General features: G+C 42.8%; 1 protein-coding gene across 6 annotated transcripts in view; it reads left to right on the top strand.

Annotated features, from left to right (window-relative positions):
* LOC121924985 (LIM domain containing preferred translocation partner in lipoma) overlaps nucleotides 1-16,953 on the top strand; it is a 318,874-nt gene extending 301,921 nt beyond the window's left edge. For all 6 annotated transcript variants that reach the window (XM_042456641.1, XM_042456643.1, XM_042456639.1 and 3 more), the window contains 3 exons: nucleotides 11,974-12,152; nucleotides 13,182-13,302; nucleotides 15,915-16,953. In XM_042456641.1, the coding sequence (XP_042312575.1) occupies nucleotides 11,974-12,152; nucleotides 13,182-13,302; nucleotides 15,915-16,043 (429 nt within the window). In that variant the 3' untranslated portion in view covers nucleotides 16,044-16,953. The remainder of the gene's footprint in view (nucleotides 1-11,973; nucleotides 12,153-13,181; nucleotides 13,303-15,914) is intronic.
* The last annotated feature ends 2,840 nt before the right edge of the window (nucleotides 16,954-19,793 follow it).

Genomic DNA, 19,793 nt, shown 5'->3' with positions numbered 1-19,793 from the left:
AAAACCTGCACCATCTCGAATCCAGACAAATCGGGGTGGTACATAGAACAAATCCCCCGCAGGGATGAAAATCCTACCCTGCAGCTTTTAATGATATGCTAAATTATGGTAACACAAAAGTATTTTCTGCGCCTGTTAAAAAAGAAATTCCATTTCAGCCCTGTACATTATGTTGGCTTTAGATGAACATCAAGGAAAGCACACATGCCTTTCTTTGTACATTTTGTATATTTTTAACTATTTCATACTGTTCCATTAGCATGAAATTCTGAGCTTTTGGGGGCTCAGCCAGCCTTCCAAGGCAAGGTGGTGCTGGTGGTGGTGGTGGTGATGATGATGATGATGATGATGATGATGATGATGATGATGATGATGTCATAATTTGGACATATCCTGAGATGACATGACACATTGGAAAAAACAATAATGCTCAGCCAAGTGAAAGGCAGTAGGAAAAGACCATATGAGAGGTGGATATGTGGAGCTGTTGGTGGCCAGGGATTTTGGAGGTCTCTCATTCAGAGGGTCACCATGAGATAGTTGACTTGATGGCAAATGATAGCAATGCAGTGGTCCTCAGCCAAACGTTCCCCTTGGTCTCTTTTTCTAATGAAAACCCCACTACCACCACTTTCCCTTCCACTGCCAGAGAAACAAAACTATTATTGTGGTTCATAAGCATGAGAAAGTGGCGCTCTGGAGCGAGGGGACAACTGCAGGGAAGTGGAAGCCGTAATTGCCACATAAACCCTTCAGATGGGTGTCCTTTGAAGAAAGCAATTTTCAGTTATATTAATGCGCCTGTAATTCTTGCATTTTTAGACATGAAGATAATCAAGGTACAAGTGCTAAAAAAGCACTCAAATCAATTTGAAGCTCAAATTTCCAAAACTAATCAGGAAAATGGAAAAGCTGTACCGTAATAGGATTTTTCTTTTCCTTTCTGTCCCTTGGTGGTTGTCTTGTTTACCTCTGCAAAGTCCCCAGCTTCCGTTTTCCTTTCTTATTCTTTTATTTCTTGGTGGCAAAACAAAAAGTCATATTTTTGAAATTAGTCTAAGTCAGTTGGAACAGTATGCTCTCCCCTTGCACTCCTTCTGACGGGACAGAAAAATACGGTCCTCCTGAAGGTGAACCATTATTAAATACTACACAAGATGCAGCAAATTCAAGAATCAGGACTCTGTTTCCTTGGGTAAATCTCTTGCGTCCTAAGGATCTCATTATCCCATCTTGCTTCATAATGCTTTATAATGTTCTATAATCTGGCCCTTGCCCCTCCAAGTACAGATTTCATTCTACCTTCCTTCCTCCAAAATACCTGAAAATATTTTGCCTCCATCACAGGGTGTGGAAATTGATTTATACTATCCATTTCTTCAAGGCCTGCTAAGAGATAGCTTTCTCTTTGCATCCTATTGCAGTGTGTTCCGTAGTGTCTGGTCTCATTTCATTCTCATATCAAAACTCTAGGTTGCTGCCACAGTTCAGAATTAATGCACTTTGGCTCTATTTTAACTGCCATGGCTCCATGCTATGGAATCCTGGGATTTGTAGTTTGTTGTGGTGCCAGAGCTCTCTGACAGAGAAGGAGAAATAGCACACAATAATACAAATCCCAGGATTCCATTGCAAAATGCATTAATTGTGCAGTGTGGCAATAGCCCATATTTTCAAAACTCAGTCCAAACTCTCAGTCTTGGAACTTCCACTTCGTACACAAGCTGAAATCCAGTGTGATGAATGGTTTGAGCATTGGAGGCTAGGGTTCAAATCCCCACTCAGCCATGGAAGCCCCTTGGGTGACTCACACACTCTCAGCTTCAGAGGATGGCAAGGGCAATGGCAAGTCCCCTCTGAAAATTTTTTTGCCAAGAAACCCCCATGATATAGGATCGCCTTAGGCTTACTGTAAGTTGGAGATGACTTGAAAGCACAACAACAGCAGCAACAACACAAGCTGTGCTCCATGTTCAAAAGATTCAGGAGATGGCCATCTTTGTCCCTGACACACTGATTTTCTATGTGGAGAATTATTATTTTGTACCTTCATACAGTGATATATTCAGGGACCTGAGCTGTTACCTGCTGTCCACAGTGGAAAACGACAAGAACTTTGTCCCTTGAGTCTGCCGATTCTATTGCCACAATTTCTCTGGGGACCTGTTCATACTACCGGCTACCAAATTATGACACTATGATTCCACTTTTATTGCCCAGGGCTGCATCCTCTGGGATCCTGGGATTTACAATTTGAGACAGCCCTAGAGTTTTCTACCTAAGAATTTTACGTTTGATGTTTCTTGTAATGTGCCTTCAAATCATTTCCAACTTGTAACAGCCCTATGGTGAACCTATCCTGGAGTTTTCTTAGCAAGATTTGTTCAGAGAAGCTTTGCCTTTGCCTTTGCCTTCCCCTGTGGCTGAGAGAGTGTGGCCCTACTATGGGGTTTGCTTGACAAGATTTGTTCAGAGAGGGTTTGCGTTTGCTTTCCTCTGGGGCTGAGAGGATATGAATTGCCCAAAGTCACCCAGTGGGTTTCGTGGCCGAGCTGGGAATCGAACCCTGGTCTCCAGAGTTGTAGTCCAACACTCAAACCACTATGGTACCCCTCCCTAAACTGCAAATCCCAGGATTCTAACAGGATGTTGCCATAGCAATTGAAGTGGAATCATAATGCTATAATTGTGTAGTATGAAAGGGCCCCTTAATCTTGTTGTTGTTTTTGTTCTTGTTACTTAGAAGCAGATACTGGTCAAGAATGTCTGGAAACCAAACTTTATGAGGTAGAACTTAGAGAGCTGGGCATGTTTACCCTGGTTAATGGAAGGCTGAAGGGTCACAGGATAGCCATCTTTAAATAAAATCATATAATCGTCAAATCTTAAATCTGGAGGGGACTACAAGGGCTGTCTATTCCAACCCCAGGGTCTTTTCTTTTCAAATTTCTTTTTAGGGAGCAAAAAGCAACAACACCCTACTATTCTTGGAAGGAGTGGGAACCCTATATCTGTCCAGGTGTTGAACTCCAAGTAATTCTTTGCCATTAGCTATGTTGGGTGCAGGTGCTGGAAATTATAATTTGAAGGACCACAGGATTCCTACTCCTATTTTAATGCTTGGTAAAGTTACTGTTTTGTAACTCCCAGAATGCCACAGTCAGCTTGGCTTTTGGGCAGGGGTGTAGATACAGAGTGGTGGTGGAATAGAGACAATGCCTCCAGTTGAGTTTTCTCTTGTTTGAAGGGATGTCATATAGAAGATGGGAATTGATCTCTGCTACTCCAGAGAGTAGGACAAAAACCAGTGGATTCAAAGGGCAAGAAAAGAAATTCCATCTAAACATTCGAAGGAACGTCCTGTTGGTGAGAGCTGTTTGACAGAAGAGTGGTGGACACTAACATGGCTATATCTTTGAATTCTAGGATTCTATGAGATACTACACCAAAGAAATGGAGGGTAACTTGATGGTCGTAGTTACATGGTGGTTGTACAATGCCACCTGATTGATAAATTGCAACACTGCCTAACAGATTACAGTGCACATCCATGTGGGACTTATATCCATGCTCAGTATCCATCCACCAACCCTTTGCTTCCATACTGTTGCACTAAATGCACCCATTCTATTGTTGTTGTCACGTGCCAAGTCATTTTCAATTTATGGCAACTCTAAGTCAAACCTAGCTTTCTGAGGCTGAGAGAGTATTATTCACCCAAGGTCACCTAGATGATTTCCTACGGTCGAGTGGGCAATTGAACCCCGATCACCAGATTCCTAGTCCTACTTTCGAACCACTACACCATGCTGGCTCTAGCCTTTCCATATTGGATAAAAATGTCCAATTTCTTCCACCATGATTCCAACAGGATTCCAGCTTTTACTTCCCAAACCTTCCAGAGCCACTGGTGCATCGGGATGGATGATTATTCCCTGCTCCTCTTCGTCTGGCAGCTTTGTGTCTTGGCTACTGCAATTTATAACTCGCGATTGGCGGTTTTATTGCCCAGCTAATAATAATAAAAGAGTCAAGCATAGACTGTGTGTGCTTCTACCTCCAAGGGCTTTTATGATATTTTAACAAGCTTAATGAATCTGGCTGTCATTGTTAAGAGAGAAGAGTGGCTTTTTTTTTCAAGAGCAGAAAGCCCTCTGCTGTTTTCCTGGGTGATGCTCCAGAAGCAGCAGTGTAAGAATGGGATGCAAGAAGCATTCCCTGTTCAACTGCGGCCCTAACAAATGTGTCATAGTTGGAAGTAGTGTGTTGCATTGCTTGTGTAAGGAAGCAGTCATAGGTCAGATTAGAGACCATGGAAATTATGTGGCTCATAGGAACACTGGAAGCTATTTTATATTGCACTCAGAACTTTACTAGTAGCAGTAGCTGTTCTTCAATTCAGGCAGGATTCTTTCCTGAGATGATGATGATGATTTATTTAGTTTATTTATATCTGCCAGCTTTCTCCCAATAGAGAGACTTGAGGAGGCTGTTGTTGTTGTTGTTGTTGTTGTTGTTGTTGTTAATTGCCCTGGAGTCATTCCCAAGTCATGGCAACCCTGTGAATAAGATGTCTCCAAGCCCCCCTATCCTCCACTCTTATGTTCAGGTCCTGCTAAGTAAAGCCTGTGACCTCCCTGATTGAGTGTGTCCATCTGACATGTGGTCTTCTTCTCTTTCTACTCACCTGCCACCTTTCCTAGAATTATTGTCTTTTCCGATTATTCATGTCTTCTCATCATTTGGCCAAAGTACGACTGCCTTAGTTTGATCATCTTGACTTGGGCTTGATCTTTTCTAGGCTTGATCCAAGCTTGATCTTTTCTAGAAACCATTTGTTTTTCTTTTTGGCCATCCATGTTATCCTCAGTACTCTTCTCCAGCGCATCATCTCAAATGAATTGATTTTCCTCTTATATGCTTTTTTCACTGCCTAGCTCTTGCACCCATACAGGATGATGGGAAATACAGTAGCTTGGACAATTCTAGCTGTCTTTCGGTTCAGGCAAGATTCTTTCCTGGGATGGTGATGATGATGGTTTATTTTATTTATTTATTTTCCTGCCTTTCTCCAGATGGAGGAACTTGAGGTGGCTACTGAAATGTGGACATTGTCAGAACTAGTCTGTTGTTGCTGTTGCAGTTTTGTTCTTCTTGTTGTGTATTTTCAAGTTGTTTTCAACTTAGAGTGAAGCTAATACAAACCTAACACAAGATTTTTTCACCATGATTTTTTAAAAGAGGGTTTGCCATTACAGTACCTCTGGGGGTAAGAGAGTATGACTTGTGCCCATGATGGGTTTCCATGGCCAAGTTTAAATTCACATGCAGTCTGTATCTGAACAGATGCTGTCATTTACTCATTGACAGTTGGACAAAACCTCAATAGCCATCCAGTCAAGCCCCATTCTGCCATGCAGGAAGACACTATCCAAGCCCTACTTGTGACATTTGCCCATCCAGCCTCTGCTTGAAAACCTCCAAAGAAGGAGACTCCACCATACTCCAAGGCAGCATCTCCCACTGTCAAAACAGCTCTTACTGTCCAGAAGTTATTCCTAATGTGAACTCGGGAAAAAATTATTCCTAATGTTTAGGTGGATCCTCTTTTCTTGTAGTTTAAATCCATTGCTCCATGTCTTGGTCTTTGGACCAGCAGAAAACAAGCTTGCTCCATTCCCAATATGCCATCCCTTCAAATATTTAAACATGTCTATCATATCACCTCTTCTACAGCTAAACACACCCAGGTCCCTAAGCCACTCCTCAAAGAATTTGGAGGGGTTCCAGACCTTCCATCATTTTGGTCACCTTCCTCAGTTTGTCCACGTCTTTTGCCTTAGGGCAGTACTTCTCAAATAGTGGGGCGGGCCCCCCAGGGGGGGCGCGAGGCTCTGTTATGCAGAGGTGTACTTATAACAATTTTATAGACAAATGATACTACTTACAGTCGCACGGGGGGCACAAAATGTTTTCTTTTTCCTAGGGGGGCATGACAGAAAATAATTGAGAAGCACTGCCTTAGGGTCATCATAAGTCAGAAATGACTTGAAGGCACCCAACACCAACAAGAGAAAATGGGACAGGTAGAAATGGCCAGTTGCATCATGGAAGTGGGGTGAAGGTTATCTGACAATGTGATTGGCCATTTAAAAAAACACAATTTTAGGGTAGGGGCCCTGAAGTACAAATAGTACAGGTGGAATGGGCTACTTCTCCAAGATCCGACCTAGGAGGCAAGGGGGACACCACCACGTCAGTCTCCTGGTGACTGGTCAGCCATATTGTGACACCTGCTAGAAATATAGAATCATAGAGTTGGAAGAGATCTTCCAATATTTAAACAGGGCTATCATGTCACCCTTTACCCTTCTGTTCTCCAGGCTAAACATACCCAGATCCCTAAGCCACTTCTCAGAGGGCTTAATGGTTTCCAGACTTTTCACCATTTTGGTCACCCTCCTCTGGACATGGCTATCACAGTCACACAGAGGCTTCTAGCACACACAGGCTCTTCCTTGCAATCCTGTGTAAGAAAGGTTTTGCAACCCAGATTTTGTATAGGGGACATTTTGTGGCCAGAAATACTTACTATCATATCAGAGTGGGGGGGGAGCTATGAGGAAACAGAGCCATAATCATACGTTTATCACCATTGCCTGTCATTTATGTGCAAAGAATACATAGCAGAGGGAAACAAAACAAAAACCAGAGAGTGCTGTGGAGTGATGCTTTTGTGCATGGCACCTGAGGTGTGCATGAGCTATTTCTTTATCTTTTGCCCTGGAGAGAAATTGCTCATCCCCAAATGGCCCACGAAATGAAATAGTATGAAACATGACAGGGGTACTTTGGCACAAATGGGTCAATTTCCTGTCATTTCTCCTCGTAATTGTATGTAGAGTATGTAGGCTCAGAGGCGTTGTTGTGGGAAGACATTTTCCATTCTTTTTTGTCCTGTTATCTTAATTCCATGATGAATGGAAGCAAAAACAGAGTCAGAGCTCAGGCCTGTTATGGAGACGCTCTTGCCATCTGCCTAATAACCCTCCATTTTCAGTGAATACCTGTTACTTCAAAGTGAAGCTAAAAGGAAACAGGAGTGGAAGAGGTTTTGGGAAGGGAGAGGAGTAACTCAGTTAAAGTCAGCACACTCTTGGTCAAAATCTTAGAAGCATTTCTACCATCTCCATGAAACCAGTGTATCACTTTTAAATCACGCTTTCCAAGTAGTGGTAGCAGAGTGGGAGGATGAGACATGCTTCTAGTGGAAAACCGAATCAAACCAGGATTTAGACTAGACATGGCAAGGGGTTTTGCATGATTTTGCAAGCTAGGTAGAGTCAGGCCTGGCTGCTACTTGGGTGGGAGAATTCCAGGAATGATATGCCACTGATGTCTCCAGGAAGGGCTGGGAAAGACTTGTGATGGAAACCATTCCTGCTAATCAAAGTTGACAGAACTGGTGTAGATGGATCAAGGATCTGATTCAGTATAAGCATATCCTCCAACATTTCACAGCTGAAAACCAGGACCTGTATGGCCAAGCAACATGAGAGTGTGATCAAGATGGCCAAAGTTATCAATGAGGAAGAACACAGAAGCTAGGAGAAGTTGCAGCATTTTGCCATTGCCTGAACCTACTGGGAAGGGCAAGATTCAAGCTTCTCCTCTCGTTAACTGAGCCCATACTCCTGTGGCTCTTGGAACTCAGTTTGCAGCAACTGGAGTAAACTAAGGGCAAAGGGGGAAATTGGGAGAGAGAAACTGGGACACGTAAAGTGGCCAAAAATGTGGCACGACAAAGGATTAACCCAGGGGTAGGCAACCTGCGGCCCGCGGGCCGGATGCGGCCCAGCGAGGCCTTGGGACCGGCCCCAGCCCAGTCCTGCTGCTGATTGCCACCGGGGCCTTTGGGGGGCAATTGTCTATAGAAGCCTCAGAAACATGCATTTATCTTAACTTTTTTTTAAAATCAGCAAATTTTTTCACGTGTCCTCCATTTTTTATAAAAAAAAGTGCCCTCCATTTGAAAATTTTATCCTACATTTGTCCCGGTTTATTTATTTATTTAATTTTTTAAAAAATTTTATTTATTTATTTATTTATTTATTTATTGGCTTTGGCCCCCCAGTTGTCTGAGGGACAGCTACCCGGCCCCCGGCTCAAAAGGGTTGCCTACCCCTGGATTAATCCCAATGGCAAGAGGGAAGAAAGGAATATGCAGAAGTATCCCCTCCTTCCCACCCCCAAAAAAGCATAGGAGAAAAAAGGAGGAAAAAAAGATTTCTCAAGTGTCCAGAAACTATGACAAGGAGCATCTTAAACAGGCAACAATCTTTCCATCTCAAGGTTTCTGTGTGAAAAATAAATGTTTCTTTTTTCTTAGTAGAAAAGAGGTTTCCTGCACAGAGAACAACACTTTTGCGTGTGTAAAATAATAATTTCTGTACAGAAAACACATTTGCTGCACGCACACACACACACACACACACACACAAAACAACAGTGTATTTTTTGAACAGAAAAGTCTTCTTTCTGCTTGAGAAACTTTGCTTTTTAACGTTTGCGTGCTGTGCATTTTTTACTGGTTTTTTTTTACTGTTTTTAACTCTTTATTTTTACCTTGAGTACCAAACTGAGGAAAAGGCAGGTGGTGATGGTGGTGGTGGTAATGACAACAACAATAACAGTAGCAGCAACAACAACAGTTGTTACCAGCACAAAAATACTTTTTTTCCATACAAAAAACATGCACATTTTGCACAGAATATGTCCCAAACTAGGAATCGTGTTTAAAAGCTTCCATTTTTGACAATGTGAGCTGGGAAATGGTGAAACTATTCTTGCCTAAACCGTACAGAGATTTGCACCTCTATCTGAAAAACCTTTCCTCATCAAAGATGAGAAAATTTCCACATGTATTTCTCATCCTTTGTGTGGCCCAACTGTGATTACTCTGGGGGAAGGAAACTCTGCACATGCTCCAAAGCATTGTCCTTTCTGCCTAATGCAAACAGTTTATTGGAGTGATCCATGCCTGACATGATGTTTTGTTGATAAATCAGATTTTCTTGGGCCAGTGCCGGTCGTCCTCCCCCCCATGCTAGCAGTTCCAGACACGCATTCCAGATCTCAATTCAAATATTTCTCTTGTTATGGTTTGTTTTAAAAAGTACAAGAAAACCCTGGAGGGATAAGCAGTCTGCAAACATTGGTGTCGGCTAATTACCAGGCTACTGGAGACATGTAATAAGATTTAAACTTTGGTTACTCTTGCACCTCAAGCTGTACCCCAAAACCCCTCTGGGAAGCAGAGAAAAAATTGGCAACTTTTGGGCCTCTTTGCGGGTGGAGCAACGTGGCTGCTGAGCCAAATTTTGGGCACAAGGAAGGAAAGGAGGGAGGGGATTACAAGGCACCAGGCTGCCGCTCTCCCTCCTTTGCCAGCTTTGCCCTGTTTTGAGCTTGGCAAGACAAGTTCAGCCGGTTTGTGGGTATTGAGTCAGTTCTCTAGAAAAAAGATGTCCCTGTCCCAGGCCTGGGCATATCACTGGAAAGAACGGGATGTGCCTGAATAGTACAATGGAAGCCCAGGGGGGTGCCAGATTGAAATGCCAGCTCCTGGTATGCATGTTGGGTTCTCTTTTCATCTGGCTTTCATGGTGAAAGCTATTCAGAAGTGGTTTACCAGTGCCTCCTTCTACATAGCACTCCAAGAGTTATGTTACCCCAAGATCCAGCCTCCTTTCACCTCTCTCTCCTTTCTGATATTAAGTTCATATGAAGGGATATAAAGGGATTGTCTAGGGAGTTTATCCCATGAATATATCAGAAAAATCATGTAATTATGTAAAATAATTTCACAAGATGTCGCACAAAGCCCGCCATTAAAGTGGTCACAAAGAAGCATTAATGCGCATCTTTTTACTTTCGGGATTTCAGCGACAATGCATTTCCAATATCACTTTATTTGTGCAATTGCATTTGGTAATCATTCATGCAATTACTCGCCATTTTCACTGTATTTGCAGCATCTACACTGTAGAAATAATGCAGTTTGACACCATTTTAAGTGCTATAGCTCCATCATATCAAATCCTGGGAATGCTAGTTTTACAAGATCTTTGTCCTGCCTCATAAAACTATAAATTGCAGGGTCATGTAGAATGGCTCTATGGCAAGTTAAAGTGGTGTCAAACTACATTATTTCTACGGTGTACTTTGTTTCAGTACAGACTTGCATAGCTTGTGAGTTGGCAAGCAAGATGTGCACAGCAGTGTCCTGTGTCTTGTCAATCGTTCTGTTTCTCTCCTTGGTCAGAATTGCTCAGTATTGTTGGGTGAAATGTCAAGCAGGCAACAATGCCTTGCTCAGTTTTACTCCAGTGGTCTCCAGTGGTGCAGGCCTGCCATATTGGATGCCCACTAGCGACTGGCCATGCATCCTTAGGAATCATCTTCTATTCACTGGAGAGAGGAAATTGATGTCCCATGTACGATGCAAAGAGATTTCGAGAGATCAAAATAGAAATGAATATATGCATTGAGAATGAGGTCAATTATATAGCACAGGCCACCTTTTTAATATTCTTGGAGAATCAGAAGCATAGGCCTGAATCCATGCATTGATCCCAACTGGAGTAGAGCCATTAAAATAATGAGAACTTGGCAAGTTTTCATTCTTTTAAGTACCATTGATTCCATTGAATTATGACTGTGGCAATAGTGTCACAGGTGGAAGTAAGGCATTGTCTATACAGGCCAAATAAGCTGGCCTCCCCATGTCCTCTTCATGGACAGTGCCATCGCTGCAGTCGGTGTCACTCAGTGCAGGGGGGAGGGCTGGGCTGCCCTACCCTACCACCCTTCCTCGTCTCGGCCAGATGCTTGCCCACCCAGACCACTGCTGATCCAGACGGCACTGTGGGCTCTGGATCACCCCAAGGAACTGGGCCCCAATAGTGGCCTTCAGATTCTGATGCAGCTGGTGCATAAGCAGGGTGACCAAATGTCCTCCTTTTCCAAGACATGTCCTAGATTTCAACCTTCTGTCCAGGAGGAATTTCAAAATGCCTTCCACTGACTAAGAAGCATGCATTTACGTTTATACTGTATACAGTCAGCCCTTCTTATACACGGATTTCTTATACACGGATTCAAGCATACATGGTTTGAAAATGTTCAAAACCTTGATTTTCCATTTTTTATAAGGGACACCATTTTGCTATGTCATTATATTGAATGGGACTTGAGTATACACGGATTTTGTTATACACGGGGGATCTTGGAACCAAACCCCAGCGTATAACAAGGGCCCACTGTACATGTTTTCAGTTTTTCTTTTGGAATTTTGTACATTTTTAAAAATATCCTACATTTTGTGGTGTCTTGTCCTCCTTTGCAGTTAGAATATCTGCGTGAGCAGCTGAGCCAGACTCTGAAGACACCAGGGGCCTCTCCAGCAGTGACCTTCAGAGTCCAATGTGGCTGTTGCGCAAGCAACCACACAACTCCAAAATCACTGTGGCCTCCAGCAGCAGCCAGTTGACCTGTTCATGCCGGACTCTAAACAAAAGGCCATTGCTAATGAGGGTGTTGCCATGGCCTAAAGAGGGCCTGTTCGGTGTCTGGTGCAGCTGCCATATAAGCAAAAAAAAAAAAGGACAATTTCCTTTCTTTCTCGCCTAGTAGCCATGCTACCTGTGGAGTGTCACCTGTTGTGTTCTGCACCCCCCCCCAGTGAAGCCTCTGTCCCTGAGGAATCCAGATGATGTATGGCCCAAAACCAGTTACTGGAGCAAATAGGCCAAACCATGCCCTGCACATTTAGCAGGAGAATCAGGGTGTAACACCACTAACATGCATTTGAAAAGTTTACCTTCTACTATGGATTTTCTGGGAAGATCCGGAGCCCTCAATTCTGATTGCTTATTTGTGACCCATTTTTGATGACATCTTCTCCCACTACAGAACACTCTGGAGCAATGCAGCGTTTGTGCCAAGCCCATCATGGAACGGATCCTGAGAGCCACGGGCAAGGCCTACCACCCACACTGTTTCACGTGTGTGATATGCCAGCGCAGCCTGGATGGTATCCCCTTCACCGTGGACGCTGGTGGCAACATCCACTGTATTGAGGATTTCCACAGGTACAGGGCTGGGTGTCTCTTTGCTTGTAAGGGGCTTGAGAAGAAAGAGGGAAAGGGATAAAGGATCCTGGTTGCAAAATTCTGGGAGTTGCAGTACAGAAAGTAAGTTTGCCACACTCAGGCCAGGACAAATAAATGGAACTTCCACACTCAGAAATAGTTTACCACTAAGAAACAATTACAAACAGTTACTAAGGCCCTACTTTGGGGGCTTCCCAGAGACACTTGTGGTGTATCTGCACTGGGAATGTGGTTATTCACTAATTATCTTCTTGAAGGACGCAACAAGTAATTCTAGTAATTGTTTTCTTGCTGCAAGAAAGTCTTTGAAACAGCAGTTTTTAAAAACTATTCACAGTTTGGAACTTATTAGGTGCTAAGTTTACATGCAGGTGTTTTGCACAGAAAACTATTTTCTGCATGGAAATATTACTTTGTGCCCAGAAATATTATTTGCTGCACCAAACCCAGCATTTTCTGAACAGAAAAAACTATTTCTGTATAGAAATAGTGTTTTGTATCCAGAAAACGCTGTTTTCTGTACATAAAATGCCTCATCTCCATTGCAAATTTGCTTCTTGTTTTATAAAGTGCAGTTCAGCTTTCATCAAGTCATGAATTCCTTCCTCCTTGAAGCCTTCTGGACAACTCCTAGAATTGCCCTAGATCAGTGATTCCCCACTTTTGTCCGCCATTAGTTCATCCCGAAGCCTCATTCAAGAATTATTGGAGCTGAAAACCAAATGATCTGAAGGACCAAAGGTTGGGAACCACTGCCCTAGGTGGTTTCCTAGCAGCCCCAGAACTAGATTTCAGATCACCTGGCAGCAGGACTGCAGGTGGGGAGTTGGATTCCTCTCTCTTCCTGGTTCTGCTGGTGGAAGTCCACCTCTGGATCCTGCCCATTCTATTTGACTTCTTGACATCATACAGTGCAATAGCAGAGGGAGGTAGAACCATTATCTCTCTGTTTTTAGTTGTCTTGAAGGTCAGAATTTCTCACTGATTGGGGCCTTCTTGATAATCTAGGAAGTTTGCTCCACGGTGCTCTGTCTGTAAGGAGCCCATCATGCCAGCCCAGGGCCAAGAGGAGACTGTCCGGATCGTGGCCTTGGATCGTGACTTCCATGTGCAGTGCTACCGGTGTGAGGTGAGTATCTTTAGCATGCATGGAGAATAAGGTGTATGGAATCAGTTTTTTGTTACGGGAGCATGTTTTGGGCTAGCATGATGTGGTGGTTTGAATATTCAACTAGAAACCAGGGTTCGAATCCCTGCTCAGCCATGGAAACCCACTGGGTATCCTTGGGCAAGGCATACTCTCTCAGCCTCAGATGGAGGCAAAGACAAACCCCCTCTGAACCAATCTGACCAACAAAACCCCATAATAGGGTTACCATAAGTTGGAAATGACTTTAAAACACACAACGACAACAACATTGTTGTTGCCTAAATTGTTTCCATTTTGAATCAAGTATACTTCCGGTGTCTTTCACAGCAACCTGGTAATAGGGTTGTAAATCTTTGCTTATCTCATTCTTGCATTCAAGAATGAAACATGTCAAGAGTTTTCAACCCATGGGTCTAGAGTACAAAATATTTTTTCACAAATTTTCCAATGATTTTTCACATTATAGCCTATGAAGTCTAGCATAAACAAGACAAATATTTCAAAATAGCAAAACTACATGTCTTGCCATATCCAGCCCTAGATCAGACGCTCAACCTCTGTGGAGTTTCTTTGGATTTGGACTGCATGGCTTGGTCCTGTTACCTTCAGGACAAACAAATATCCCCTTTCTAAAAGTAGGCCTTAAAAGAGTTGTGGAGTGAGTAACATGACAACTTGAATGGAAACATTTCTGGACTGCCTGGACCCTTTCTTCATCCTTGGATGGTATCCGTGGATTATTTGAAGATCAGATCAATTATTGCTCAAGTAGGATGCTTGCAATTGCTGAATTTTAAGCAGCGTGTAAATATTTTGCTCATCTTTTTGTAGAGCTTATGTTTTGAATCACGCTTGCCCACATGTCTGTCACTTTTTGGCATGTTCTCAGGGTTGTTTTGATTACATGAATTTTTAACTGAGAAGAGAATTTGACCCACAAATAGGAGCCTGTTTTTTACTTCAGAAAACATATGTCTTAAAGAAGTTCATGAAACTGATGCTGTTCTACAAAACAAGAGAATTCAGAGGGAAAGTGTGCAAATTTGTGAAACAAACCCTGATTTGTATACCAAGTAGTTCCATCCAACTTCTTCCTAGTCTGCAAAACAGAGCTTAGTTCCTTGAAACAGTTCCTTTTGTTCTAAATACGTACTTTATTATCTTTGGTCACTGGTTGGAGATAAGAGCTGAAAAAGCTGGTGGTTGGATGTGAAAAAACAACAGCAACCATAGATCACATCTGGTTCATGGGCCAGATAATTTTTTATATACAAGTTGAGTCTCCTTTATCCGGAATGTTTGGCACCAGATGCATTTTGGATTTTGGCTTCTTTCAGATTTTGGAATATTTGCATATACATGAGATATCTTGGGGATGGGATCCAAGTCTAAAAATGACATTAATTTATGTTTCCTATACATACACGGAGCCTGAGGGTAATTTTATACATAATATTTTTTCTATTATTTTTTTATCCTTAATTTTTATTGGTTATTGGTCTGGAGTTTATACAAAATATTTTCAATAATTTGTGTGTGGAACAAAGTTTGTGTTTTGAACCATCAGAAAGCAAAGGCACCACTCTCTCAGCTTCCCATGTGGAGAATTTTGAATTTTGAAATTCCAGATAAGAGCGACTCAACATGTACCTTCTTATCCGTGATCAATGATTGGTGGTAAGAGCTGAAAATGGTGGTAATGGAATGGAGGGGAAACCCCCACAGATCACATCTGGTTTATGGGCCAGAGCTTTCCCATCTCTGGTGTATAGTAATCTTCAGCATTTACACAGATAATTTCAGGTGTCCAAAGTCCTCCATTAATAACTCCTAAGACAACAAGGTGACACATTGCAACATTATTAGTTCCTAGTACTTTTTTGATGGCAAGACAATGGTAGGGTCATCAGATATTATAACCTCATAAGAGGCCAAAGCGTCATAAAATGTAGGACATTCCAGAAAATGTAGGACATTACCAAATAAAAGCTAAAAACACTAATATAAATGTGAATTCATGCTTTTTAGTCATGCTCAAAATGGAGGGCATTTTGGGATTCTTCCTGGACAGAAGGTTGAAATGTAAGACATGTCCTGGGAAAAGTCACTCTGGCCAATGGCCATGTGGCTGGGGAGTAATCCTGTGTGTCTTGCCTCCAAAAATTTTTTATTGTGTGTTGTTTTTTTATTTTTTTATTGTGTTTTTAATAGATATTTTAATTGTAACATGTTTAATCCTGTTTTAAGGGGGGAATTATTTATTTATTATTAATAAGTAACTTAGAAAAGTTACATTGAGAGCTGGAACTCAGAAATGTCCCCGTTGGAAGCAGCTGGTGATATCTATTTCAATAGAGTGTGGAATCCCCTCTGGGTTTTAATGTGAACTTTAAAGGAGATTTCCTGGACCCATTTGGAGATTCAATACCTTGCACAACTCCTTTAAAGTCTGCAGTAAACCCAGGAGGAGATTCACTGGCATGGAAGGCACTAAGCACCACTGAAAAATTTTCATTCCCCATAGGCTTTCATTAGCTACCACTGAATTTGTTAACTCACGTGACTCTTTCGTTCCTTCCTTTCTTGGGCAGGACTGTGGAGGGCTTCTGTCTGAAGGCGACAACCAGGGCTGCTACCCACTGGATGGCCACATCCTTTGCAAGATGTGCAACTCGGCTCGGATCCAAGCCCTGACGGCCAAGGCCAGCACTGACCTTTGAATGCAATGGGGAGCATTGCACAGCCTTCCTTGCCATCTTGCACAGCTGGAAAGTATTGGAACGTGAGGATCAGGCTGCTCCCAGAGGCCTTAATCCCACATCACTCTTTCCTCCTGTCTACACAGATGTATTTTGGATTTTGGTTGGATATCTGTTTCCTCTTCCCAAGGAGCCCTGGGAAATGTACTTCTCTGTGTGGTGTGTTGGCTCTTTGGGAGGCAGTTTATAACACACTTGTAAATCTGCAGTTCCCAGGGTTCTTTGAAGAGGCACCATGACACTTAAACTAGTATGACACTGACAGAGGTCTGGAGTGAAGAAAAGCCTTGAGGGATCAAATGTCTTGATATTGTCTTAGCTCTCTCCTGGCTTTAAAGAGTTGAAAGCAATCATTCCCAATCCTGAGCCCTCTGGACGTGTTGATCCACAACTGTGAATCCCATCATCCTGCCTGGGGATGGTGGGAGCTGTAGTCTGACACCTCCAGAGGGCACCAGTTTGAGGATGTCTATTCTAGAGTAGGGGTGAGCAACTGCTGGGGGTTGGGGAATATGATGATTTCCCCAGGGGACCGAGAAGTCTCCGAAATCTTCGCAGATTGGCTTAAAGTGCCTCATTTAAAGGACAATTTTCCTACTTTTCCAGAAGTGCCAGGAGAGTTGCTGGAGTTTTTTAGAGGGAGGGTTGCCCTGCAAAGAAAATTAGGAAGTAACCCAGAGCTGATGTTCAGTTCAAGGGTTGCCAAAGCAAAAAACTGGAGCATATTCCCATGCTTTAATGGGTGTGCAGAAGAGAGAATTTCAGCAGGTGCTGTTTTTCATGCAACCAGGTAACACACAACACCTCCTGAAATGTAGTGGCTTGAGTGTTGAGATTATAACTCATGCGACCAGAGTTCAATTCCCCACTCAGCTATGAAGACCCACAGAGTAACCTTGGACAAGTCATACTCTCTCATCTTCTGATGAAGGCAAGGGCAAACCTCCTCTGAACAGATCTTACCAAGAAAACCCTGTATGGCCTTGGGGTCACCATAAGTCAGAAGTGACTTAAAAGCACACAGCAACAACAAACACAATCCTCACCCCAGCCCAGGGTTTCACTCTGGCAATTCTATTCAGACCCCCTTTAAAAAACAAAGTGGCAAAGAATCAACTTCCAATTCAATTCCTGTGTTGCTGTTGTTTTTAAGGACTCTGGCCCTAAAATGGCTTGCAGGGTGACAATTTTATAAAATTGATTCCCATTCCCCTTAGGGGTTATATGGGGCAATAAAAAATATTTTTAAAACTTGGTAGAATGATTGAGGCTTTAAAAATGGATTTGGGGGTTGCCCACCACCCATGAGCCCCACTTGCTCACCCCTGACCTGGAAGACATTCATCCTGAGTCTCTGTGTCTTTGTAGTTCCTTTGACTCTAGAACAACAACAAAATCTGCCTTCGACCCGGTAATCATTTTTCCAACCACAGATGCTTGGCTCTTTAATTTTTCACAAGCCATCAAATTCTGAGCTTCTTTGCACATTAATATACAGATGTATACTTTATATCTATTCCTATACCCATTGCTGATTATGTATTGTAATATTTTATTTGTGCCTTAAGGACAATGATGCAAAAGGGGAAAACATGACTGTGGGTATCAGGAAGTACTTGCAAAAATATCTCCTAACAGAGTCACTGCTAGGTCATGCAGGAATCCCACCAGAGATCCTGTAACCTTACCAATGTTCTTGGAGTGCGGCTCCCAGCATTCCTCACCATTGGCTTTTCTGGCTAGTGCCAATGGGAGCTACAGCCCAGCAATATCTAGAGGGCTGCAGGATGCTCACTTTTGCCTTGGTTGCATCTCCATTGGCAAACATATTAATAATAATAATAATAATAGGTTTTATTTATATACCGCCCATCACTGGGATCCAGCGGTTACAATAGAGGGGATACAGACAATTCCCTGCCCACAGGCTTACAATCTAAAGACACGACACAAAAGGAGAAGGGAATGGTGAGGGGGGGGGAGGAATCAGGTCCAGCATTCTTCTCTCCCTCTGAGGCCTGGACCAAGGCAGATGGACCGAGGGAGGGCCTCTTCTTCTCAGGCTAGTCCCTGCTGGGTATTGGGCTAGCCTCTCCTCTCCCTCAATATGGATTGCCATAGCTGGCATGAACTCGCTGTTTTCAGAGACAGAGGCCTGTTACGACAGCCAAAATAAAGCTGCTTCGAGTCACAGTGGAGGTATGGTGTTTCCAATGATGCATGCTCCTAAGAGTCCAGAAGCCACACCAGCCCACACCCAGTCCTTAGGGCTGGAGCGTGGCTTTGTGCGACTTCTGGACTCTTACGACGCACCAGCATTGAAACGCCAAACCCCACTGTGACTCGAAGCAGCTTTATTTTGGCTGTCTGTAACAGGCCAGAGAAAGAACCGCAGCCGTTATTGCCTCCTACTTGAACAAGGATGCAGATATGAAATATGCATGTGCACTACAGCCAAAATGAGAACCTGAATCCATTTCTAGGCCCAATTAGAGCAGCCTCTTTGAATCATTGGGCTTTATGTAAGTATTGACTTACTATTTAGCATTTGACCCTTGGGTTTCGTCTTGTTATAAGTGCAATGGGGTAGGGTTTGATTTGGGGATTCCAGTCCAATGTTTCACAGAGCTCGAAGTTCTGTTTCACAGGTTGCCATAATTGTCCACTTTTACCAGGACAAAATGTGGAACAAATTCAAGACCAAACTGTAGGACAACTGCAGGACAAAACTCGCCCAAAATGTAGGACATTGAAGAAAATGGTGGACCTTAAATGTCCTACATTTTGAGCTGAGTTTTGTCCTGCAGTTGCCCTACAGTTTGGTCTTGAATTTGTCCTACATTTTGTCCCGTAAAGTGGACAATTATGGCAGCCCTTTGAGGGACACTTAAATACAAACTAATCAACACTCTGGCCAGAATTCTTTTGGGCAACTACAAATCCATACCTACAGTTACGCATTCACAACTGCTTCATTTAAGGGCTACATAGGGATTGTGAAAGTCTCCTAAATCCCATAGCTGGTAAGCAACTGCTGCAATTGATGGGTGTGTTCCCATGTCAATGGAAGGGCAGCTACCTAACATTTGCACCCCTTGCACAAGTGATCTCTGGCATGGACTTGTGACAGAGTTCCTTTTTCTGCCCAGCGATTGCTCATAGGAGGGGGTGAGAATGTCAGGCAGCTGCTTCTCTATCAATGGGAATGGACCCCCATCGATCTCAGTGGTTGCTTACCTATATGTGGGGGTTGTAGGGGTCACACCAGAATTCACTATATATCAATGTGTTATGATGCTACGTAGTACACAGTGGTCCTATAGGATTCCACATCCTGTTGATAAATCTCTCAGGGCAACACTAATGAATACGAAGCTTATTGGTGCAACCATTTATGCATCTTTTCTCCTCTCATTAAAAATTGGAACCAGTACTGCCGGTTATAAATGTGAAAAAAGATAGTAATTTTTGAAATCAAATTTGAATTAAACACATTCCTTCGGAATATCTCCCCCATCTCCTACTGTAGTGCATCAGCACTAAAATTACATAGACTGGAATCTGTTGGTTATTTCCAACTGGTGTTGGCTCATTGAATCAAATTTAGAGTAGTGAGTCAACACATAATCCAGTCCAATTTTACCTATAGGTTTACTCCAGTAGAATAGTAGAATTTAGTGACTTGATGGGAGTTATCTGCAATTTATTAGC

This window comes from Sceloporus undulatus, chromosome 3, assembly GCF_019175285.1.
Source record: "Sceloporus undulatus isolate JIND9_A2432 ecotype Alabama chromosome 3, SceUnd_v1.1, whole genome shotgun sequence".
Lineage (NCBI taxonomy): Eukaryota > Metazoa > Chordata > Lepidosauria > Squamata > Phrynosomatidae > Sceloporus > Sceloporus undulatus.
The sequence above is the reverse complement of the archived record's forward strand: the minus strand, read 5'-3'. Positions and strand labels throughout refer to the sequence as shown.